This window comes from Podarcis tiliguerta (assembly GCF_965153285.1).
Source record: "Podarcis tiliguerta genome assembly, chromosome: 13".
In the NCBI taxonomy this organism is placed as follows: Eukaryota; Metazoa; Chordata; class Lepidosauria; order Squamata; family Lacertidae; genus Podarcis; species Podarcis tiliguerta.
The window spans coordinates 49,630,050-49,655,157 of record NC_139546.1 but is presented as its reverse complement, the minus strand read 5'-3'; the positions used below and the strand labels follow the sequence as shown (position 1 = coordinate 49,655,157).

Genomic DNA, 25,108 nt, shown 5'->3' with positions numbered 1-25,108 from the left:
CCTGCATTTCAGGGGGTTGGACTCGGTGGTCCTTGGGGTCCCTTCCACCTCTACGATTCTGTGAGCCCTTGGAAGACACCAGAGCACTGTATCACGGAAGGCGAGGATGATTCGGGAAACGGTGCAGAGCTGGTGTCTCAGCACCCCCTTTGCCACTGGACAGGGTGACCTACCAGTTGTGAAGCTTCTGTCCTCCTGGGGCAACTGGGAGACGGGGGGGGGGCACAGTGCAGAAGGAAGGGGTTAAACTGCCACCTCTGCTGCCACCAGGGCCCTGATCCAGATTAGGCTCCTCCCTTGTGTTGCATGGAGGAGGCCCGTCCTATTGCCTGCCCTGAATCTGCTGCCCATCCATGTTGATTCCAGTATTCTCAGAGTGGGGGGGGGGGGACGTTACCTCCAACCCATGCTCCCTCCCTCTGTCTTGTTCCTTCTGCCCACCATTTTTATTTAAACAAAAAAAACCCCCAAACCTATTTTAAGGCATTGCTACTTTTGTCATTTTTAAAAAAACTTTTCAGTATATGAATCATATCATAACATATTGTCCTATTTTTTTTTTAGCTGTATGGTTTGCTGCCTTGTGTGGATATAGTTCAGAAAGGCAGTTTGTAAATATTTTAAATAAATAAACATATTTGATCATGCTTTCTACCAATTTACCCAATAAATCCTGAATCACTTCTTCTTCTTCTTTTTTTTGAAAAGGAGACTACTTTGGCTACTTTCAAAGCCTCTTGTTTGGAGGCCAATTTTAGTTAGAAGTTGTACATTTTGTGAGAGGTTCGGCAGTGTCGCCTTTGAGTTTCTTAAGAAGTCCTGGGGCAGGTGCTAACCGGGGCCTGTTGCATGCCTAATTTTGATGGCATGGGTCCCCCTGCTCGTCTCCATTCTCCCTGAGGTTGAATGGAAAATAACATAGCGAAACTGACTTGCGAGGTGGTGTGTTGTTCGATAAGGGATTGAGTGTTTTTTGGGGGGGGCTCGTTTAATTTCATTGTACACAGGTTGTACAATGACAATAAAGGTATTATTATTATTATTAGATGCCTGGAAAGCATGAGCTTGGTCCAGGAGAACTGGTTGCTTGGCTGCCAGGAGCTGATGGCCTCGGCGTGGAGTTTGCTGGTGTCGCTGTCATGACAGCATCACAAAATTTGGCTTTTCTTCTTTATCCTCCCCCAGAGCGGGACGAGGACATCAAGAAAATCCAGTTCCAGATCAGCGCCGGCATGCAGTCCAACGCGACACACCTCCAGGCGTACCTGAAGACCTGGGATGTGTACCGCGAGATTTGGGAGGTCAACAAGGACGCCTTCATCAACCGCTACCGGCACCTCAACCCCCTGGTGTCCTCTTTCGATGCAGACACTGCCAGGTAAGAGGGTTTGAGGATAAACCTATAAGGGGCTCTTTGGAACGCCCCACGTTCAGAGGTGAGGGGGTCAACAACGATGCTCGCAGCCCAACAAGAGGAGAGGATTGTTCCCTTCATGCCCTGCGTGAGCCACTAAGATTGCGCCATCAGTTTTCCACCTGGAAAGTCCAGCCGGATCTCGGTCTCGGCTCTTGAGCCTGCAGACTGCAAGGCAGGATCAATGCAATAGAAGTTGGCATTTGGGCAAATCCATAGGCACAGCAGGTGCAAATGTGGTTGCTCCAGAGAACTTTGCGAATGAAAGACCGTATGGAAGAAAGGCAGGGCTGTGCTTTGAAGGAGAAATGAAAGGGACCAGAAGGCGGGGTGGGGAAGGGGGGGGCGATTCAGGAGGCAAAGGTTTGAGAGCTCCACTGAGAGGGCTGTGTAACTAGCAGGGGCCAGTCACCTTCTGGAAAGGTGGAATCTGCCCTTGCAGGCACATGGGGCCAAGGTTTCTCGTGCAGGGCCTGCAATCTCTCAGTTGCCAGTAGTAAACCTGGCTTGACAGCAGTGCATATGAAAAGGATCTTGGGGTCTTAGTAGAAGACAAGCTGAACATGAGTCAACAATGTGATGCATCAGCAAAAAAAGCTAATGCTATTCTAGGCTAGTATCCAGGTCAAGGGAAGTAATAGGTAAAGGGACCCCTGACCATTAGGTCCAGTCGTGGCCGACTCTGGGGTTGAGGCGCTCATCTCGCTTTCAGGCCGAGGGAGCTGGCGTACAGCTTCCGGGTCATGTGGCCAGCATGACTAAGCCGCTTCTGGTGAACCAGAGCAGCGCACGGAAACGTCGTTTACCTTTCCGACGGAGCGGTACCTATTTATCTATTTGCACTTTGACATGCTTTTGAACTGCTAGGTTGGCAGGGGCTGGGACCGAGCAACGGGAGCTCACCCCATCGCGGGGATTCGAACCGCCGACCTTCTGATCGGCAAGCCCTTGGCTCTGTGGTTTAACCCACAGCGCCACCCACATCCCAAGGGAAGTAATAGCACCGCTTTATTTGGTCTTGGTCAGATGCCACCTGGAATCCTGTGTCCAGTTCTGGGCACCACAATTTAAGAAGGCTATTGATAAGCTAGAATGGGAACGGAAGAGAGCGACCAAGATGATCAGGGGACTGGAAACCAAGCCTTAAGGAAGAACAGTTGAGGGAACTGGGGAAGGTTAGCCCAGAGAAGAGAAGACTGAGAAGTGATATGAGAGCTTAAGTGCTGCCAGCTTTTTTTCTGCTGCTCTGGAGGGCACTTGGGACTCGAACCAATGGCTCCAAGTTACAAGGAAGGAGAGTCCAACCAACCGTCAGGAAGAACGTTGTGGCAGTAAGATCTGTTTTGACAGTGGAACAGACTCCCTCGGGAGGCGGTGGACCCTCCTTCCTTGGAGGTTTTTAAGCAGAGGTTGGATGGACATCTGTCATGGATGCTTCAGTTGAGATTGCTCATTGCTGGTGGTTGGACCAGATGGACGTAGCACAAAGTTGCATGATGGGAACCTAGGAAGGTCCCTTATAGTGAGTCAAACCGCTGGCCCGTCTTGCTCACTGTCTGCGCTGGCTGGCAGCAGTGCCTCTCCTGGGCTTCAGGCAGCACATTTCTCCCAGCTGTACCTGGGAACGTTGCTGGACTTGAACCTGGGACCTTCTGCATGCAAAGGAGATGCTCTTCTCACTGAGCTACAGCCCTTCCCCATCAGCACAGGCTGACCACAGACAGCGAGACAGGAAGCTGTCCTACAGGGTAGCTTTGGGCTTTGGCATTTGGGAATTGAACTTGTGGTGGGGCTGCCCCAAGTGAAGATAAGGCAGTTGCACCCTGGAGGCGCCGTTGAACCCTCTGTGTACACACAAAGGTTTGCGGATCAGACCCCCCCCCCCCCGCAGTGTTTTCCCTGCTGCTCAAGCCGGGGAGGGCAGTCTGTTTCCCCTTTATGTTTCAAACTCTTGTCGAACACCGCTGTGTGCTGCTCAGAAACTGCCCTTCCCCTTCCCTGGAGGAGGCTGGAATTCAGTGCAGCTTGAGCGATGGCTTTTGGGGGAATGAGCAGCAGGAAGAAGAAAACCTGTTTCCATGCAAATGTCAAAAGTGATTTTAAGAAACCCAAACCGGGGAGAGAAATACGGAGAGTCTGAGTGCAAGTTGGATGTTTGTACAGCGCTCCCCCTGGAGACTTCACATTAAGCGCTTTGTAAACAAGATCCAGCTGCTGCAGGAGACTCGGCAAATAGGCTTGGAAGCCCAGGCCGCCCTCGGAGGCGCTGCCCGGCGGGGCTGGCCTTGCGAGAGGAGCCAGACAGCTTGGCTCAGGGGCTGTAAAAAACCTCCTTGCTGGGGCGGACAGCCTCTGCCCTTGGTGGGTGCCCCCTCCTCGGGACGGGAGGCAGGCACAGTCCATCTGGTGCCCTTATTGGGGGGGGGGGGCCGCACGAAACTGAGTTTTCCGTGATCCATTGTTCATCACTTTTATGTGTTATCTGGCACCATCCGTGAGCCTGGTGCTTTGCTGAATGGGGGAAAGGGTCCCTGCCCCAAAGAGCTTGCAGTCTAAAACTTGACATAGTAGAAATGTTATAAGGAATTAAGTATAAATAGATTATTAGAGCATTAAAGGGAAAAATAAGGTTAGAATGTGTTAAGACAATTATAGGATAGAAAACAGAGGAAGATGGAAAGGAATTGCTGAAACAAGTAACGAAGTGGAATACAAAAAGGGGGGTGTGAGGAGGTCGTGGAAATTAGTAAAAGAAAGATAAGATGTTGAAATGGTTTTTGTTTTGTTTAGTTAGTTGTATGTTAGTGTTGTTAAGTTTGTATGTTAGTTTTTCTTCTTTTTCTTTCTCTTTTTGTATTGTATTGTATTATTGTATGTTTTTTCTTTTTTCGTTTTTGGTGGTGTTATGTTTAACTTGCTGGAAAACTAATAAATATTATTATAAAAAAAATAAAAATAAAAATTGACATAGGAGGAACGGTTAAGGGGGTTGAGTATATTTAGCTTGGAGAAGAAAAGATGGAGAGGTGACCTGAGAGCCATCTTCTAAAGGGCTCTCACGCGGAAGACAGAGCAAGGAAGGAGATTGTGACTAAACATCAGGAAGAACTTTCTGATGGCAAGAGCCGTTTGACACCTTGGCCAGGGGGTTGACCCTCCATCGGAGGTTTTTAAAAAGAGCTTGGATGGCCACCTGTCAGGGAGTCTTCAACTGTGATTCCTGCATTGCAGGGGGTTGGACTAGATGACCCTGAGGTCCCTTCCAACTCTATAAATCTAGGAGGGAAGGGGTAAACAGAGAAATAAGATGTGGCTTCAGCTTTGCACGCTCAGGCTTTGCTACAAGAGAGCATCGGAACTAGGGGCTTTGTGCCCAAGGATTAATGGGAATTGGGTTTGGGGAGAGAAATTAGGGTGTATTGCTGGCGTTTCAGGAAGCAGCTGAAAGAGTCAGCGAGAGAACTGGAGGGCTTGGATGGTGGAGGCTGATGGGACGAGGGTCACAAGCAGGGCGTGCGGGGCGAGTTGGGATCTGAGAGCCGAGAGATGAGAGGAGCGAAGTCACAGAGGGGCTTGAAGGTCAGGGCAAGGTGCTTGTGCTGATTTGGAGAGCGGGCAGGAAGCTGGTGTAGGAAGGACTGGTCCAAGACAACGGATGTGAAGATGCTACCTGCCCCCGCCACTTTCCATGTACATAAACCAACCAAACTAGAAGCCGAACCTTACAGGAGCAGTGGTGGTGTCCTCTGCTACAACAGAGGCAGCAGGCTAGCTGGGGGCGGGTGGGTACTATTCCACACCTCTTAGCAATTGCCGCCGGAGGTGCCTGCCTCACTCTGCCTATTGGGAGGGCCAGTCCTGGGTGTAGGGATTTCAGGAGGGTCATTGTCTGATCAGAGCAATGACAGAGACCAGTGGCTTTGGCTGCAGACCATTGGATGGAGGTGAGGGGATCAAGGGGAATGAGAGGAAGAACCGAGAGGGGAAGGCTCCTGTGTCCAGGTGAGAAATGGCCAGAGTTTCGCAGAGTGGTCTGAGAGAGAGAGAGAGGACTGCATTTTCACGGTGCTAAAGGGGGAAGCGACAGGACTTGGCTGTGGACCGAATGTGGAGCAGAAAGGAGATGAGTCCAAGGTAAATCACCCAGAGGTCACATGCCTTCTCCGCAGGGTGGATGGGAATGTTGTCCGAGGAAGAGGGAAGAGGGCGGGCTTGGGAGGAAAGACGAGGGGTGGTCTGAGACATGTTGAGCTCATCAGACGTAGTTTGGACTATTTACTTAGCCCCCTGCCTTTGGTATGCATGCGGAGGCTTGCCTGCTCTCCACCACTTGGAGAAGTTCGATTTCCTTCCTGCCGCCTTCCTTGTCTTTTTTGCCTGATGGACACAGCAAGGCATCTCCTCCGGCCCCTCGCCTTCGGGTCCTTTCCCCGGCTCGGGGAGGGAAGCTGGCGAGACTCCCTCCCTGCCTCCCTCTTCCTCCTCCTCCTCCGAACCCGGTCAAGGCCTTCTGAGATGAAGGCATCCTGGCCGAGAGCGATTCGCGTGTACACGCGAGAGGGATAAACGGAAGGATTCCATCCCTGATCCTTTAATCTTTTAATAATTTATTGAACAAGCATGTTGAGTGCTTTGGAGGGAGGCAGCGAGAGAAAGACTCCGCTTTCCTTCCACCCCGCCGGGGCTTGCCTCTCTCTCTCGAGAGGGAGATGGGAGGCTGGGAGAGGATGCCAGCCGGCCTCCGTCTCCTCGGTGGTTCGAGGCTTGCCGCCGTTCAAAAAAAGCAAGGAAGACGGAGCTAAAAAGCGGCGTCCTCCACTGGCCCGGTGTCACGGGCAGGTCAAGGGGGTCCCTGGGGCAGGCGGCTCTGGCGGAGGCCTCTTCAAAGCAGCTGCCGTTTGCCTTTTGAACTTTTTCGTTTACAGCATGTTTTACGAGCTTTTGATGCCTCCGTGATCTCCGGCGTACTTCGGTAGCTGAATTCCCAGATTAAAGGCAACAAGCAAAAAAATAAAGAAAGCGACCCCCCCCCCCCAAAAAAACCCAACCACCACACTTTTGATGGGAAGTTAGTACAGCAGCTCATGAGTCAGGAGAGGTTCTTCTGCCATGTTTTATCCCCACAGATGGCAAAGCCAGGGGGCCGAGGCTGTGGAGAAGTGGCAGCGGCTGAGGGGAGCCAGGCCGGATAAATCTCTCCCGTCTCTTTTCTCTCTCCCACCCCCCCCCCAGCCCTCCCCTGCTGTGCTTTCCTGACTCAGCGCTTCTGACACGCCTAATTTACGGGCCCTGCGTGGGACGGAGGCGAATTTGGGCCCCGTAATGAGGGAGGCTCCCCTCCGCCCGATCCGTCTCTGCCAGGCCCCAAGCGCTGCCATTGCCCCCATTTGTCTCTTTGGAGGCCCCGATTGTGTTTGTTTCCTCCCTCTCCCCGTTAATAGAGTTTGGCTTTGTGTTCCCGGTGACCCGTTGACAGGGAATTAATAAATGAAACAGGAAGACTTAATAAGATCCCTTGGGGCCCGAAACAATTCTCCACCTGCTGGCCTTCCTTGCTTCGATGAGTCAGGAAGATAGGAAGCAAAGCTCTGTTTCAATTAACAAATCGCACGGAGGGAATCGGCTTCTCCCTCCCCAAAGCGGCCGTTCCCATTGCGCAGCCCAGGAACAAGGCCGGACGTGGTCCGAGGGCCACTTTGCACCTTGTGAGTGTTCAGGCAGCGGTCTGTCTTCCTTTCACAGAATATGCATCGTGTGATTCTACGTGAATAGTCTTGCATGAGGGTGAATGCATGCTTTTGCCTAAAATCACCGTCGCCCGTCCCCCCCGCAAGGCATATCCAGATATTCCACCCCGTCCCCCAGCCTCTTCCAGCTAGCTAGCCGAGAACGTGAAGCAGCGAATTAATCTTGGGATATTTAGATCTGGGTCAAATGATACCCTATTTAGAGTCTAGGTGAGGTGAGATTGCAGATTAGATGGATGTGGTGTATTAAAGAATCTGGCTATAATCTATGTAGGTTACGCCTAGGTAAGTTAGATTCATTACTGTGACACCAGAGCATCTGCTGTTCAGGAGTTCAGCAAACTTCGTCGGAATGTCAAGCAGCTTTGCAAAAGCCCCTTTTTCCTGCAGCGCGGGCGGGCTTTTGAGTGCAGAGGCGGCGTGCCGACCTCCTCTGAATACCAGTTGCCGAGGTGCAACAGAAGGGGAGAGGGCTCCTGCCTGCAGGCCCCACTTGTGGGCTTCCCAGCGGGGCCTCTAGTTGGCTGGGGGGGGGCGGGGAGCAGGAGGCTGAGCTTGGGGAAAGAGAGCCCATCTTTGCCTGCAGATTCCACCCCAGCATCTCCAGGCAGGACTGGGAAAGAGGTCTGCCTGAAACCTGGAAGACGTGTAGACGCTACTAAACTAGGTGGACCCCAACTAGCTTACTAGGGGTAAGGCATCTTCCTCCATTCCCATGTGGCTGCTTTGACCTTTCAGTCTGATGCATCTGCCTCTGGCTGGGGTCCACAGAAGGACAAAACATGTCTGCACAAAAGGCCCCACCCTTCTCTCTCTCCAGCTACCCCTGAGTTGTCAGCCCCTCTGTTGGAAACCTGTGGCACTACAGAATTACACCTTCCATCCAATTCAAAGTGCTGAGCTTTAAAGCCCTAAACGGCCTCAATGGCCCAGTAGACCTGAAGGAGCGTCTCCACCCCCACCGTTCTGCCCGGACACTGAAGTCCAGTGCCAAGGGCCTTCTGGCAGTTCCCTCACTGCCAGAAGCCAAGTTACAGGGAACCAGGCAGAGGGCCTTCTCGGTGGTGGCGCCCGCCCTGTGGAACGCCCTCCCAGCAGATGTCAAGGAAATAAACAACTAGCTGCCTTTTAGAAGACATCTGAAGGCATCCCTGTTTAGGGAAGTTTTTAATGTTTGATGTATTAACGTGTTTTTAATATTGTGTTGGGAGCCGCCCAGAGTGGCTGGGGAAACCCAGCCAGATGGGTGGGGTATAAATAAATTGTTGTTGGTGGTGGTGGTTCTTACGCCAAAGCTGCTGGGAATTGGGAGTTACAGCTCAGCAGCATGCAGAGGGCTCCCCTGCATGTCGTTGTCTGACAGTGGTTCCTCTTCCACAAAGCTGGAGCCTCTGGAAGGAGCGGGGCAGAATAGGATGGGGCCGAGGTCTCTAGGCACAGCCCTTCCGCCTTCCTTACTGGGCTTGTATGGCCCCTGCAGGTACATGGAGGTGGCCAACAACGTCCAGAAGGAGGAGACGGTGCTCAGCATCCAGTTTGTGCTGCTGGACTGCTCCCACCTGAAGTCCGCCGTGGTCCAGCATTGCAACGAGTGGCAGCACAAGCTCACCAACCTGCTGAATGAGATGGCCACCAGCCGCCTGCGGGAGCTGTATGCCTACCTCCAGGACAACGCCGCCGAGTGAGTACCGAGCCTTCACCCCACCCCCAGAAGTGTTCCCTGCCCCGGCCTCTGGATCCTCCCTCTGACTGAGCCCCCTTTGCCCCCCGCACAGCGTCAGCCGTCCTCCTCAGACCCTGGAGGAGCTCAGCCGGAGCCTGCAGCTGCACGAGACCCTCCAGAACGACCTGCCCAAGATCGAGGGGCAGATCCCCCCCATCCACGAGCAGTTTGCCATCCTCGAGAAGTACGAGGTGGCAGTGGAGGAAGAGGTGCGAGGGGCTTTCTGGTGGCGGCGGGAGCAGGGCGGCCTCCTTCTCCTCTTCCCTCTTTCCTTTTTTTTTTTTTAAAAAAATTTATTAGAAGTTTAATAGTTACAGAAAAAAAAGGAACAGAAACAATAAAAAATTTAACAAACAATACATCAACAAGAAAAAGAAAAAATACATCAAAACAACAAGAAAAACAAAAACATTTAAAAACACATCCAATATTTCCATATCTTTACCTTTCATTTACTTGTTTCATCGACCTCCTCGCACCTCCCTTTTTTGTATTCTAGTTCAATTAGCTATTTCAGCAAATCCTTTCCTTCTTTCTCAATTTTTTGTTCTATAATTTATCTTAACACAACCTAACTTTAAATTTTCCACTTTGGCCCATTAACAATCAGCTTTTGCTTATTTCTTTATCACATTTCTGCTAAAACCATATAACTTCATTCCAGCATTCTTCTAACATTCATTAACTCTTCCCTCTTTCCCTGCCAAAGTGATCCTGAGCATAATGTCCTCCTTTTCTGCTGAGGCAGACGCTCTCGGAATTAAGTTACGCGCCCTGCTGAGGGCAAGAGGCAGCCACAAATCGGATTGATCTCTGGGATGAGGGTGGCAGGCGTGGTGGCGGGCAGGCAGAGCAAGGGAGCAGCTGTGTTTTGGGGGGGTGTCATGCTTCTCTCTCGAGTGCCTCCTTGCCTCCCCTTCCTCTGACCTCTGCGTTCTCTTCTTCCTCCTCCTCCTCTTCCTCGCCTCTCGCTTCCAGGTGCTGCAACTTCTGGGGGAGCTGAACTCGGAGTGGCTGGCCTTCCAGCAGTGCATCCTAGACAGCGAAGCCATGCTGAAGAAGCACAAGGAGAAGTTCAAGACGGGCCTCATCCACTGCGCCGACGACTTCAAGAAGAAGGCCCAGACTCTCCTGCAAGACTTTGGCACCAATGGTGAATGGCCGCAGGGGGGGAGCCCAGTCTCTCTCTCTCTCTGTCCCACCCACCCCCTTTCCCTCCTTGGTGGCCAGGTCTTTTTACAGCCAAGGGCACCTTTTCCTTTGCAAGGCAAAGAATCCCACCCCCTCCCCTTTGGTCGATTGTGTGAAACCTCAGCCTGGGCTTTGCTTGTTTTAAAGGCCTCGGAAGAATCTGTAAAGCAGCCCAGGCTCGATGGAAATCTGGCTCCTGCTGTTTTTACAGGCATCTTAAACTCTTAACTGGAGGTCTGCAGCCAGCGCTGCGTCTGGTAAATGTGCCTCCTGGCTCCCATCTGCGGGCGCCACAAGGGAGGCTTCTGGCCTGATCCTTTGTACATTTACTTGGAAGTAAACCCCCTTGGGATTACTGTGCAGCAAGTTCATACTGTTCTCCAGGAAGGAGAAACCACCGTCTCTCCCACTGCCTGGTCCCCAGCCAGTGAAGCTGCCTTTGCAAGGAAGCGGCTTACGATTGGCTGTGGCGGCAGCCATCTTGTGATGGAAGGAAGGTGCAAGCCTGCATGTAGTTACATGTGCAGTAAGAGCTGCTCAACAATGGAATGGACTCCCTCAGAAGGTGGTGGGCTCTCCTTCCCTGGAGGTTTTTAAACAGTGGTTGGGTGGCCATCTGTTTGGGATTCTTTAACACTGTTTCCTGCATCGCAAGGGGTTGGACTAGATGACCCTTGGGGTCGCTTCCTGTTGGAGGCTTGTGGAATTCAGTCGGTAGCTCACCACACCTCAACCTGTGGGATGCATGTGGAGCCCCAGCCGAGTCTTCAGAGATTTCCTGCTGCCAGCAGAACGGCTTCTGCCTGAGTCCCCAGTTAAGGGGGAAACTTCTCTCCCGTACAGTTCTAAGTACAGTGGTACCCCGCAAGACGAATGCCTCGCAAGACGGAAAACCCGCTAGACAAAAGGGTTTTCCGTTTTTCAATGCGCTTCGCAGGACGATTTTCCCTATGGGGGAATGTCTTGCGAGTCTTGAGATTTTTTTTCGCTCCCCACCCCCTTTTTCTAAGCCGCTAATAGCCTTTTAGCAGCTAATCCGCTAATCCCTTAAGGCTTTAATAGCCGCTAAACCGCTAATAGCGCTAATCCGCTAAGCTGCTAATAGGGTTGCTTCGCAAGACGAAAAAACCGCTAGACGAAGAGACTCGCGGAACGAATTAATTTCGTCTTGCGAGGCACCACTGTAACAAAGTCTTTATTGCCTCCAGACATAAGACAAAGCTAAACACTCCTGTGGACTTTATACAGTACTTCTGGTCTTTGAAGTAAAGATGCAGATGTACGGAGAGATTCGCTAACATTATCGCCATGCTAGCTATCGCTGCTGTGTAAAACCCGCAGCCTCTTCCCCTGACTCTTGAGAGTCAGACCCTGACAGCAAACAGGACGAGACATGGGCATGCATCGGGACAGGACTTCCCATAACGAAAGCATTCCCGAAATGGGAAGGCGAACGAGTCATCAAGCCGCGCACTCGACCTTGCTGGTGTTGCTGTGATAACCCAGTTCACCTGGTCTCTTATCTTGGAACAACCAGATGTAGGGGATGTGCTAACTCAAAACATGAGCCCAAGCACTGTGTCATTCAAACCATTGTTCACACTGCACCCACAACTTCCAGCTGTACAATTCTATGGCGGGAGTAAGCCTCTGTCTTCAGTGGGACTGACGTCCTAGCACACTTGTAACCAGGTCTCTGTCCTTCTCATTCAATGCCCTTCTCTGCCTCCGCCCTGGCCAGGCAGACTTAGTCTGCCCTTCATAGGGGACTTCACCACCGCTAGTGGCATTCAGGGTAAGATTCATTGTGGCCTGTGTAGCTAGGGTTCCCCTGTCGCTGTGAAGTGGTTCATGGACCAGTACATTCACTGTGGTCAGCTTTTCATAGTTTTTAAATCCAGGAATCAGAACTGCAACACTTGACTCCAGAACTGAGCGCTGCTGCCTTCGCCTGTCATCGCCTTCCTCCAGACTCCTTATCCAACTGGACGGCCAACCAGAGAGGGCAGGGAGGAGGAAAAGGGCTTGGGGTTATTGACTTCTCTCTCTCCTCCCATGCTAGGTCCTTTCACCAGCGCCTTGTCGGCCGATGCTGCCCTGGAGCAGATCGCTGAAATGAGGCGGCTGCTGGCCCAGATGAAGGAGGAGGAGAACACCCTTCGTTCTAACCTGGGCATCTTTAAGATCGACCAGCCGGCCTCCAAGGACCTTCAGAAGCTGGAGAGGGTAGGATTGGCTCTGCAGGGAGGAAGCTTGTCTTGACCGGCCCGCCTGCCGCTTTCTGCACCAGAAAGAAGGAAGCCGAATTCTGGGGTAGGCCTGCGGGGGAGCTTGCCGTCACTGACCTCTCTTCTGCGCCCCCTGCAGGAGTTGGATTACATCCAGCAAGTGTGGGAGATCACCAAGGAGTGGGAGGTCCACTGGAACGAGTGGAAGGTAGTGAGTTTCAAGACCCTGAAGACGGAAGTGATGGAGAACATAGCATTCGCACTTTTCCGCAAGCTGAACAAGCTGAGCAAAGAGCTTAAGGTAAGGGGCAAAGCATGGGTCGTGTCCCTGCGACGATGCCCAGCTGACCCTTCTTAGGGCCACTGGGGGTTATTTTCCGATTGGGGACTCAAAAGGGCATTTCGCAGCATTGGCTAATTTTCCTTCTGTGCTTCCGTCCTAAGAAAAGCAATGTCAGGCTTCGGGGAAGTGGCTTCCCCCCTCCCTTTGGCCATGGATAAGCAGCACAAAGCAAAGATAGTCTCTTACCATTTAAAGAGATTTCAGTGATCACAGCGGAAGAACAAAGAGTCCATTTTCGGAGTAAAGGTGCTCCCAATTAAGGTTTACACCCACTCCCCCCCCGAGTCACTTCCTCGTCTTTCAACCCTATCTCGCAACCACTGTGCATTCTGTGCAGCTACCTTATCTAATCTCCGTGACCTTGGACTGATCGGTTGGACCCTTTCCAGCGAACTGGTGTCTGTTAACTCACTCTCTCTCTCTCTTCCGGTTCTTCTTCTCCTAGCTGTTCACCACCCCGTTCTTCCTAACTTTTGTCCTCTGAACTATGTCCCTCTGTGAGCCAGTGGTCCAAATCTACACTGCCCCGCTGCTCCTGGGAAGATTCAGGATCCTGATCAGGACCAGGGGGAGAGGGGGGCTCCCACCATTCCTCATCTGTGCAGCCCTCCTTGGCACGGTCCCTGACAAGCAGTCTCCCAGGATTAAAGGTGGAGGCATCACTTCAATTGCTGCAGTGGGTGGCCTGGATTCTGTCTTCTTGGGAGAGGAGGCAGGCACAGCAAGATGAGTGCTGAAGGGCCCATTGGCAGTTGCCTGCAATCCCAATATTAGTTCTGATAATAATAATAATAATAATAATAATAATAATAATAATAATAATAACAACAACAACAATAATAATAGTGATAATAATAACAACAACAACCCTTCCCATCTGACAGGGTTACAGCAGCAAATGTTTTTCAGCCCTCCACAGTGGTTATAATCTCCCGCTGACTGTTTTCTGACTTTAGGATCGGAACTGGGAGATCATTGAGACCTCCAAGTCGAAGATTGAGCAGTTTAAGAAGACCATGCCCTTAATCACAGACCTCAGGAACCCGGCCTTGCGAGAGAGGTAGGCAGTTCGCTTACTGGCTAGGCTGTTCCTTTTGGGGAGGGTCGATGAGGATCCGATGGAGCTGAAAAAGAATGGTGGACCATGGAGACCCCTCTGTGACATGACCAAGGCCACAATGAATGGTATACCTCCTGCAGTCATCGTCCAAGCTCCGAGCATAGATTTAGGATGTCGTTTGTGAGCTGAGAAGAGCCCTGCTTCCCATTAAGGCAATGTTACTCCACAGCACTGTGGAACAGGCCGTCCTGGATATATTTTAGGTCTTGCACACCTGGTGGTTGCAGTGGCTCCTGGCACCTACCCCATGATTTCTGATAATGATTTTCAGGTGTCCTTGGGTCTGGGGCACTGGCCTATCTTCTCATCAACACAGCAACGTGGGCAGAGACCAGGGTGGTGGGCGGTGGAGACGAGATGCTGGGAATTGTCTGGCCAAGAGGAAAGGTTCCCCAGACTGCCCATGAATAGCCAGGGTTCAAAGACATAGGAAAGATTCTTCTTGGTGCTGAAGTGCTCAGCTCTTCCCCCGGAAAAGAGAGAGAGAGGAGGAGGAGGAGTTTGGATTTGATATCCCGCTTTTCACTCCCTTTAAGGAGTCTCAAAGCGGCTAACATTCTCCTTTCCCTTCCTCCCCCACAACAAACACTCTGTGAGGTGAGTGGGGCTGAGAGACTTCAGAGAAGTGTGACTGGCCCAAGGTCACCCAGCAGCTGCATGTGGAGGAGCGGGGAATCGAACCCGGTTCACCAGATTACGAGTCCACCGCTCTTAACCACTACACCACACTGGCTCTCTGACCCTCTGACTGGCCTGTTCTGGTTCCCTGCAGGCACTGGGAACAGGTGAAGGACCTGGTCCTCAGGGCATTTGACCAGGATGCCGAGGATTTCAGGCTGGAGAACATCATTGAGCTTGGTCTGGATAAACACGTGGAAAAGATTGGCGAGATCTCTTCCTCGGCCACCAAGGAGCTGGCCATTGAGCAGGTAGCGTCGGCTGCTCTGGGGCTCTGCCCCATCCTTCCTCGGAAGAAAGGATGCCTTGAGCATCACTTGCAGGGGCCCCACTTCATCCCCACATTGAGCAGGGGTGGGGAACTGGATCAGACCAGCTCCTGGCCTCCTTTACCACCCACCTGCCAGTCACCTGGTCTCCATTTCCCTTTGCTCAAAATGCCTGTAAATGGCAGGGAGTCACATTTGTTTTACTGTATCCCACCTGACATCATACATAACCTCAGGTGGGCGTGGCTTGGGGAAGTGGTCCTGCTGCTGCTTTAGCCACCGGGTGCCCAGCCTCCAGTCTCTCTCTCTCTCTCAGCATTGGCAATTGGCCTCCGTTGCCTTCCCTGCAGGCTCTTGCAAACATTGCCAAGACTTGGGACGCCACCACTTTGGACATCGTGCCGTACAAGGACAAGGGACACCACCGTGTCAGGTAGGCCCAGTGCAGGAGGTGTAAAAAAAGGGTGGCCCCTTCATCCCGGATGGCGGCACATACCATAGAAGGACCCATGTTGCATTTCTGTCATGGGCTCTGGCTAGCATCTCTCCAGTTGGGCTGAATAGCTTTAAACATCTGGTCCCCTCTTTTTTAGGTTTTTGTCTGCTGTCCATATCCCTGATTTTAAAATTTTGTGGCTGCCTTAGTTTTGTTAATTGTTTTAATGCTCTCATCAATTTTTTTTTGTATTGTTGCAAGCTTCCACAATCATTGCTACTGCAGTGGAAGGTCAGAGCACAGTTTTTTTGAAGGATAAATACCGTATTTTTCGCTCTATAAGACGCACCAGACCATAAGACGCACCTCGTTTTTGGAGGAGGAAAACAAGAAAATAAATATTCTGAATCTCAGAAGCCAGAACAGCAAGAGGGTTTGCTGCGCAGTGAAAGCAGCAATCCCTCTTGCTGTTCTGGCTTCTGGGATAGCTGCGCAGCCTGCATTCGCTCCATAAGACGCACACACGTTTCCCCTTACTTTTTAAGAGAGAAAAAGTGAGTCTTATAGAGCAAAAAATACGGTAAATAAAACGACCCGGGAGATATAGGAGCTTGCGATCCAGACACTGTCTAAAGTGGGGTTTGTCAGTCTAGTTATGCTGGCGTACGTTCCAGCCCAGCCAGAAGCCAGAGAGGGATTCTGATCTTGCATGCGTGCTCTGACCTTACAAGGCTTCCAGGCTTTGGGCTCTGCCTGCGAAGGCCTGTGCTCACGTGCTCCCCATTTCTGCAGAGGAACTGAAGACGTCTTCCAGGCTCTGGATGACAATCAGGTGGCCTTGTCCACCATGAAGGCCTCGCGCTTTGTGAAGCCCTTTGAGAAGGATGTGGACCGCTGGGAGCGCTGCCTCTCGCTCATCCTGGAGGTGATTGAGATGCTGCTGACGGTCCAGCGACAGTGGATGTACTTGGAGGTGAGGCTCGCTTTCTCCCGAAGGCAGAATAGGTGGTAGCAACAGCAGCGGCGGCGGAGGAAGCCGCTTGGGCACTTGGGGCAGTGTGCCAAGGATTCGGATGAGCTGCCCATAGGGGCAGGGCGCACCACCGGGCCTCCGAAGTCTGCCTGCCTCCTCCCACTCACCACTCTAAAGCTGGGGAGGAGGCAGCGGGCAGACCGTTTGGGCAGCGCGGAGCCTGCGTGCTCCCAAGCCACCGCGTCTCTCCCAGGAGAGATGTGTGGCTCGGGCATGCTGCAGGCATTGAGTGCTGCCCGGCATTTTGTCACCCCCCTCAGTGGTGACACCCGGGGTGGCCCACCCCCACCGCATCCCCCTTCCTCTGCCCCTGAGCAACAGGCACTTGGGTGCTTCACTGTTGGAAATGAGAAACTGTTTGTCTCTCTCTCTCTCTTCGGGCAACAAGTCGCCGTTCTGTCTTGGTGCTCTCAGGCAGGCCTCTGAGCTAGCATTAAGCGTGAGCATTAGAGGGTTTCAGTGACGACTATTCTGCATCTTCCACAGAAAGAGAAGGGAAAGAAGCAGGTGTGGTGGAGTCTCCTTCTTTGGAGGTCTTTAAGCAGAGGCTTGACAACCATATGTCAGGAGTGCTCTGATGGTGTTTCCTGCTTGGCAGGGGGTTGGACTCGATGGCCCTTGTGGTCTCTTCCAACTCTATGATTCTATGATTCTAGGTCCTTCCTTCGTGCTGCTAGGGGCAGTCTCTCTTTCAGTCAGAAAGCAAGGGTAACTTTTTAAACAGAATCTGAGAGAGGGGGGAATTACCCACAATCCTCAGGACATGTTGCACTGGATCCTGCTGCACAGAAAATGTGGCACCCTTTTGAAGGAGGCCCAGCCAGCTCTGTAAATTCACATAACACCTCCATTGGTCCAGAGGACTCCGGGTGACTTAATATCTTCTTCTCTTCCTAGTCATTTTCTGGATCTTCTCCCTCCTTGAGTAGACTCCAGCTCCCAAGGAGACTCCTGGCAACCCAACAAGCCCTCCTACACTGACTCTGAGCTTCCTAGGGTACCCTGCTGCCTTTGCAGGGGTGAAGGGAGAGAGATCAGGATCAAGGCAGGGCTTTGGAGGTGGTGGGAGGGGTTGTTGCAGAGGCCTGCCAGATGAAACCTCCACAAGCCAAGGCACTTCTGGTTGCCTTGGGACCTTTGCGGAAGAATTTACTGTTACTCAGTATGGAGGAATGGTGGTGGCAATTAATGGAAGTAAAGTTGATATTGAAGAAAAAACATGGTTGGCATTTACCAATAATAATACAGTGGTGCCTCGCAAGACGAAAAGAATCCGTTCCGCGGGTCTTTTCGTCTTGCGGTTTTTTCGTCTTGCGAAGCAAGCCCATTGGCGGATTAGCGCTTATTAGCGCTATTGACAATTTAAGGGCTAAAAACGGCTTTTTAAGGCTTGGGGGATTAGCGGTTTTGCTGCTAAAATGCTTTTAGCAGCTTAGCGCTTCAGGAAAAGGGGTTTTGGAGCGGGAAAAAAAATTCAAAATTTTTCGTCATTTTTCGTCTTGCGAAGCAAGCCCATAGGGAAATTCGTCTTGCGAAGCGCCTCTGCAGACGGAAAACCCTTTCGTCTTGCGGGTTTTCCGTCTTGCGAGGCATTCGTCTTGCGGGGCACCACTGTAATAACAATTCAAGAACCCCGCTTGGACTCTTCGCGGGGAAAAGAAATGAATGATTTTGAGACACTTTGACTTAAAAGAAATAATGTTTAACAGGAAGTGGAAAGGATTGATGGTTATCATAGACTGAATGTCTTGTTTTCTTCCTTTTGTAATATAACCAGCAGATGGAAAATCAGAAGCCCTTTTTATCTTTATTGTTTCTGTTCCTTTTTCTGTTTTTCTCCACTTTTCTCTCTCTCTCTTTCCTTTCTTCTTCGTGCTTCTTTCTCTTTCCTTTACTCTTTCCCTTCCTCTCCTTTTGTTGTTCTTGTCTCTCTTTGTTTTCTTCTCTTTTTTTCTTTGGTGTCCTCCACTCAGGGCCTTTACTGAGGTCCAGAGATTGCATACTCATGGGAGCGGTAGATGATTGATGGAGGACCCTGGGTGGGAGGCAGGGAAATGTTGGTCTTCCAGGGTGAGAGGCTGGGAGGAGAAAGGAAAGATTCCAGGAGAGATCTGAAAGAAGAAAGGAATATCTGGGGTCAGAGCCAGGAGGAGCTCTCTGTGGGTGCTAAGGGTTAAGAACCACCGTTAAGATGGAACTCTGTGTTCTGCTTATTCTATTTTATACTTCTTGGAGCTGTTTTTTAAAATTTATATTAGTTTACTGTACCTTAAAGGTAAAGGGACCCCTGACCATTAGGTCCATTCGTGACCGACTCTGGGGTTGTGGCGCTCATCTCGCTTTATTGGCCGAGGGAGCCGGCATACAGCTTCCGGGTCATGTGGCCAGCAGGACTAAGCCACTTCTGGCAAACCAGAGCAGCGCACGGAAATGCCGTTTACCTTCCCGCCAGAGTGATACCTATTTATCTACTTGCACTTTGACGTGCTTTCCTACTGCTAGGTTGGCAGGAGCAGGGACCGAGCAACGGGAGCTCACTCCATCGCGGGGATTCGAACTGCCGACCTTCTGATCGGCAAGTCCTAGGCTCTGTGGTTTAACCCACAGTGCCACCTGTGTCCCTGTACCTTACTGTATTCCCAAAAAACTTATGTGATAAAAAAGAGACCTTTGCGACTTCTTCCAAGTCCTCGACTGCCCTGGGGTCCCAGGCCTCTTCCTCCGAGGAGGTCTCCCCAGGAGCCTCTCAGATCCTCTGTGCTGTTACTGTGGGCAAGGCGGGCAGTGCCTGGTGACCTCCACCCCCAAAAGTGCAGGTGATCCCAGCGATTCGTGCCTCACCCTCTTCCTCCTCCCGCCTCCCTATCCCAGAACATCTTCTTGGGGGAAGACATCCGCAAGCAGCTGCCCGGTGAGTCGTCCTCCTTTGACCGCATCAACAGCAGCTGGAAGACCATCATGGACCGCTTTGTGAAGGACAACAACGCTCTGCGTGCCACACATTACCCAGGTGCTGCTGCTGCTGCTGCGTTGCGGTAGGGGGTGCAAGGAGAAGCAAGGGGGAAGGTGACAAAAACTCAGGGGCGGGGCTGTGCCCTCCTGATTTGCAGGAAGGAGCCCCCAGGTTCAGCCCAACACAATAGCCTCAGGTGACAGGCGACGAGAGAAGTCTCTCTCACGCTGCCGGAGACCTGAGAGAGCAGCTGCCAGCCAGAGGCAGCAACACTGGACTAGATGGGCCCAGATGGTTTAAGGCAGCTTCCTATGAAAGATTAGGAAGAACGTTTTGGCAGCAAGAGCCATTCAACAGCAGAACGGACTGCCTCATAAGGGGATGGGCTCTCCTTTGCTAGAGGTGTTTCATCTGTCAGGGATTTAGTTGTGATTCCTGTATTGAAATGAAACTCTGTAATTCTATGATATGTTTGTAAGTTGCTGGTTGCTTGCTGGACGGGCAGCATAGCTGTCAACTTTCAGATTTGAAAATTAGGGATCAGCAGCCTCGAAAATAAGGAATCAGCTGTCTCACCTGTCCCGAGGACAGTCTACGGGATATCTAACAATCCGGGATAGCAGCGGGAAGCAGCGGGAAACAGCGCTGGAATAAGGGAATTTCCCCCCCCCCCAAAATTGAAGGTTGACAGCTATGACGGGCAGTACTGTTTGGTGCAGTGCGATTAACTGTGACAAGGGTCAGGGAAGTAGGGGGCAGGCCATACAGGACCTTGCTCGTTATCTCCCGCTTGGACTATTGCAATGTGCTCTACGTGGGGCTACCTTTGAAGGTGACCTGGAAACTACAACTAGTCCAGAATGTGGCAGCTAGACTGGTGACTGGGAGCGGCTGCTGAGACCACATAACACCGGTCCTGAAAGACCTACATTGGCTCCTACATTCAAAGTGTTGGTGCTGACCTTGAAAGCCCTAAACGGCCTCAAAGGCCCAGGATACCTGAAGGATCTCCACCCCCATCGTCCAGCCCGGACACTGAGGTCCAGCTCCGAGGACCTTCGGGCGGTTCCCTCCCTACGAGAAGTGAGGTTGCAGTGAACCAGGCAGAGGGCCTTCTCGGTGGTGGCACCCACCCTGTGGAACGCCCTCCCTTCAGATGTCAAGGAAATAACTCTCTGACTTTTAGAAGACACCTGAAGGCAGCCCTGTTTAGGGAAGCTTTTAATGTTTGATGTTTTAACGTGTTTTTAATATTGTGTTGGGAGCCACCCAGAGTGGCTGGGGAGGCCTGGCCAGATGTGCGGGGTATAATTTATTTATTTATTTATTTATTTATTTATTTATTATTATTATTATTATTATTTTATTTTTATTATTACAGTGGTGCCTCGCAAGACGAAAAGAATCCGTTCCGCGAGTCTCTTCGTCTTGCATTTTTTTTTCGTCTTGCGAAGCAAGCCCATTAGCGGATTAGCGCTATTAGCGCTATTAGCGGTTTAGCGGCTATTAGCGGCTATTAAAGGCTTAAGGGATTAGCGGATTAGCTGCTAAAAGGCTATTAGCGGCTATTAAAGGCTTAAGGGATTAGCGGATTAGCTGCTAAAAGGCTATTAGCGTCTTAGATCAGCTGATAAGCGGCTTAGATCAGCTGTTAAGCGGCTTAGCGAACAGCTGTTAAGCAGCTTAGGGGCTTGGGAAAAAGGGGGGGAGGGAAAAAAAACACCCCAGGAATCGCAAGACATTTTCGTCTTGCGAAGCAAGCCCATAGCAAATTCGTTTTGCGAAGCACCTCCAAAACGGAAAACCCTTTCGTCTAGCGGGTTTTCCGTCTTGCGAGGCATTCGTCTTGCAGGGCACCACTGTATTATTATTATTATTATTGCAGCATGGGCACTTCAGCACCTGCAGAAGATGTGCGGATAGGCCAAAGTGGGTGGGTTTCTTTTCCAGCGGCAGTGGGGCCATTAGTGACTGTTTTGTGACGCTCCCCACCCCCCCCCCCGGCCACAGGACTGTTGGACAAGCTGGTGGAAATGAACAGCGCTCTGGAAGAGATCCAGAAGTCCCTCGACATGTACCTGGAGACCAAGCGCCACGTCTTCCCCCGCTTCTACTTCCTCTCCAACGACGACCTGCTGGAGATTTTGGGCCAGTCGCGAAACCCGGAAGCCGTCCAGCCCCACCTCAAGAAGTGCTTCGACAACATCAAATGCCTCAAAATGCAGAAGGCAGGGGCAACCTCCCCCCCCCATACCAGCCCCCTTGACTGCCAGCGACTGCCCCCAGCCTCGCAGCAAGGCCCACTTTGCTTCTTCCACAGGGCCTTTTCTTCTTTCCGCTGAATATTGTGGCTAATGGGCAGCTGGCGTTCTCCTCATCCTGGGCTCTTTCGTGGTGGGAAAGTGAGCCGGCAAGGGCCCCTTTCTTCTCCCCACCCCCCACCAGGGACTGGGACGAAAACCATCGCTCTTTCTTTTCCCCCTTAGATTGGCAATACCAACCGATCCGAAGCCTTGGGCATGTTCTCTCTAGATGGCGAGTACATAGATTTCACACACTCAGTGATGCTGGAGGGACCCGTCGAGGTGAGTCCTTCCCGGCCTTCTGCTCAGCACCATCCTAGCTCTCTCCCTGACTGTGGAAAGGAACTGCGCGCCATGCTGGGGAAACCCAGCCAGATGGGCGGGGTATAAATATCAAATTATCATTACAGTGGTGCCCCGCAAGACGAATGCCTTGCAAGACGGAAAACCCGCTAGACGAAAGGGTTTTCCGTTTTGGAGGTGCTTCGCAGGACAAATTTGCTATGGGCTTGCTTCGCAAGACGAAAATGTCTTGCGATTCCTGGGGTTTTTTTTTCGCTCCCCACCCCCTTTTTCTAAGGCACTAAGCTGCTAATAGCCTTTTAGCAGCTAATCTGCTAATCCCTTAAGCCTTTAATAGCCGCTAATAGCCGCTAAACCGCTAATAGCGCTAATCCGCTAATGGGCTTGCTTCGCAAGACGAAAAAACCGCTAGACGAAGAGACTCCCGGAACGGATTCTTTTCGTCTTGCAAGGCACCACTGTATTCTTATTATTAAGCGCTGCAGGCATCAGGAACCCAGTACTGATGGGCAGGTGCTAAATGAGGCCTCGCTACGCCTGGTCTCTCTCCTGAGACTGCTCACACTCCCTGAGTTGGGGTTAGTTGAGCGGTGTCTAGCTCAGGGGTTCCCTTCCTGGTCCTCTGCTGCTGTGTCTCAATAGAGGCCATCTCTAGCCTCTCCAAGTAGCCCTCTGATCCCCTGCCTCTCCCACTCCCTCTGCTGCCACCCTTGCGGCTTTCTCTGCTTTCTGAGACCCTGTGTCAGGTTCAGCGCGACGAGGGTGGAATAATGTGTCGAGAGAGCCATTGTTACCTTTTCGGGAGCCGGGGATCCCTCCGATGTTTCTCCCCATGTGCCTTTGTGCAATAAAGTTGTGATGCTCGCACGCAGCAAGCCTTGACGCCAGCCCTGCTAGTCTGCCCTCGTAATGGACTAGCTGGGGATTGTTGACCTTGCAGGAGTGGCTGTGTGACGTGGAACGGGCCATGCGCTGGACCCTGCGGGAGGTGCTGAGGAACTGCCGCCTTGCCTTGAAGAAGATGCTAACCAAGAGGGACAAGTGGGTGAAGGAGTGGCCTGGACAGGTGATGGACAAGGCCAGGGCCGTCTTTTGCAGATGCGGCGCCGGGGTGCAAATATCCGCTCAGCGCCCCCAAATTACCACGGATAGTGGGGGGGGATAGCGAAGCTGCGCACTGCCAGCCATGGGTGTGTGTGCGCAACTCTCCCCCATGCCACTGTGGAAGAGCATTCCCTGCAGAGACTTGGGAGGGAAGCTGCGCACTCTCCAGCCATATAGTTAAGGGGGCGCAGCTTCTATCCTAAGCCTCTGCAGGGATCGCTTTCCTCCCGTGGAGGCTTGGGAGGCAAGTTGCACGCCCGGCAGCCACTGCAATTCTGGGCTGCATCAATGGGAGTATAGCATCTAGATCAAGGGAAGTAATAGTGCCACTGTATTCTGCTCTGGTCAGACCTCACCTGGAGTACTGTGTCCAGTTCTGGGCACCACAGTTCAAGAAGGACACTGACAAACTGGAACGTGTCCAGAGGAGGGCAACCCAAATGGTCAAAGGCCTGGAAACAATGCCTTATGAGGAACGGCTAAGGGAGCTGGGCATGTTTAGCCTGAAGAAGAGGGGGTTAAGGGGTGATATGATAGCCATGTTCAAATATATAAAAGGATGTCACATAGAGGAGGGAGAAAGGTTGTTTTCTGCTGCTCCAGAGAAGCGGACACGGAGCAATAGATCCAAACTACAAGAAAGAAGATTCCACCTAAACATTAGGAAGAACTTCCTGACAGTAAGAGCTGTTCGACAGTGGAATTTGCTGCCAAGGAGTGTGGTGGAGTCTCCTTCTTTGGAGGTCTTTAAGCAGAGACTTGACAACCATATGTCAGGAGTGCTCTGATGGTGTTTCCTGCTTGGCAGGGGGTTGGACTCGATGGCCCTTGTGGTCTCTTCCAACTCTTCTATGATTCTATGTTTGATGGGGAGCAGCTGGTGGGTGTGCAGGGAAAGGGGAGGCCGCCGGCAAAGCCGTGCAGCTTCCCCACTTGCTGGGGCGCCCCGAGAGGCCGGCGCCCTGGCGCAACGAACCACTAAGCCGTATGGGAAAGACGGCTCTGGACAAGGCCAGAATATGGAGAGGGATGGGGTGGTCACGCTGAGGACTTAGCCGGCACCAAAGCAATAGTGGAACAGACAACCTTGGAAGGGGGTGGACTCTCCAATATTGCAGGTTTTTCCACAGAGGATGGCTGGCTGTTGGGGAATCTGTGATTCCTGCAGTCTAGGGGTTTGGACCAGATGACCTTTCCAAGTGCACAGCTCCATGTCTATGACTCTATTAGACTGTGCCTTGGGCACAGATTCTGGCCTGGCCTTTGACGCCTAAGGGGTGTGTGCTTTTAGGGCACACCCTTCTTCTTGGATCTGTCATTCATGCTAATTGTTTTTAATACTGAATTTTAAATTGATATCGCCAGCCCTGGGACCTGCTGATGAACGGTGGGCAGTAGATTTAATAACAGTAATCACACTCAGTACTACTCCATGCTAATTAGTGACCCCGGGAACTCTTTCTCTCCCCCTTCTAAGTTGTACTGACAAGCAGGACGTTCCCCCCCTGCCCCTTTAAATGCACGTTTGCGGGTGAATCGGAGATTCCAGTTGCCTGCGATGATGAGTGAACCAACCCAGAAGTATAAGCACCCACTCCGGAGTGCCTAGCAAAAGTTCTGGCACTGAAAAAATTGGGGCCAGGCTTTGCTTGCAGATGCTTTCTCCCCCAACTGGCAGCCCCTCCATGCTTACCCAGAACCCTCTCCTTGCAGATGGTGATCACCGCTAGCCAGATTCAGTGGACGGCGGACGTTAGCAAGTGCTTGGCCACCTGCAAGGACCGGGGGGACAAGAAATACCTCAAAGCCATGAAGAAGAAGCAGGTGAGACAGGGGCTGGCAGATCTACACATTCCTGCATGTGGGTCAAGGCGCCCACAGATGAGCACATGTTGGCACCTGCGTCCCCTCAGTTGAGAGGCTGACAAGATCTGCTTCTCTGGGATGTGTGTCTAGGGAACCCGAGTCCGAGGGACATGCTGTCTTTTGCTCTCTGGCTATCCAGTGCTTTGGATGGGGTGGCCCTGTGAGGGACCCTCTAGGTGCTGCTGCCAGACTGCATCTCCCATCAGTCACTCCTGAGCATTGGCCATGCTGACTGGAGCTAGTGTGGTGTAGTGGTTAAGAGCGGTAGTCTCGTAATCTGGGGAACCGGGTTCGATTCCCCGCTCCTCCACATGCAGCTGCTGGGTGACCTTGGGCCAGTCACACTTCTCTGAAGTCTCTCAGCCCCACTCACCTCACAGAGTGTTTGTTGTGGGGG

At 51.9% G+C, this 25,108-nt stretch overlaps 1 protein-coding gene across 1 annotated transcript in view; it reads left to right on the top strand.

The window, feature by feature from the left end:
- The window catches only part of DNAH2 (dynein axonemal heavy chain 2), a 152,635-nt gene that overhangs the window by 59,848 nt on the left and 67,679 nt on the right, over positions 1 to 25,108 (top strand). The window contains exons 20-34 of the mRNA XM_083409992.1: positions 1,186 to 1,378; positions 8,642 to 8,842; positions 8,937 to 9,093; positions 9,863 to 10,037; positions 12,138 to 12,301; positions 12,443 to 12,604; positions 13,603 to 13,706; positions 14,539 to 14,695; positions 15,064 to 15,146; positions 15,942 to 16,122; positions 19,054 to 19,192; positions 21,146 to 21,363; positions 21,622 to 21,720; positions 22,682 to 22,807; positions 24,559 to 24,669. Coding sequence (XP_083266118.1) covers positions 1,186 to 1,378; positions 8,642 to 8,842; positions 8,937 to 9,093; positions 9,863 to 10,037; positions 12,138 to 12,301; positions 12,443 to 12,604; positions 13,603 to 13,706; positions 14,539 to 14,695; positions 15,064 to 15,146; positions 15,942 to 16,122; positions 19,054 to 19,192; positions 21,146 to 21,363; positions 21,622 to 21,720; positions 22,682 to 22,807; positions 24,559 to 24,669 — 2,270 coding nt within the window. The remainder of the gene's footprint in view (positions 1 to 1,185; positions 1,379 to 8,641; positions 8,843 to 8,936; positions 9,094 to 9,862; positions 10,038 to 12,137; positions 12,302 to 12,442; positions 12,605 to 13,602; positions 13,707 to 14,538; positions 14,696 to 15,063; positions 15,147 to 15,941; positions 16,123 to 19,053; positions 19,193 to 21,145; positions 21,364 to 21,621; positions 21,721 to 22,681; positions 22,808 to 24,558; positions 24,670 to 25,108) is intronic.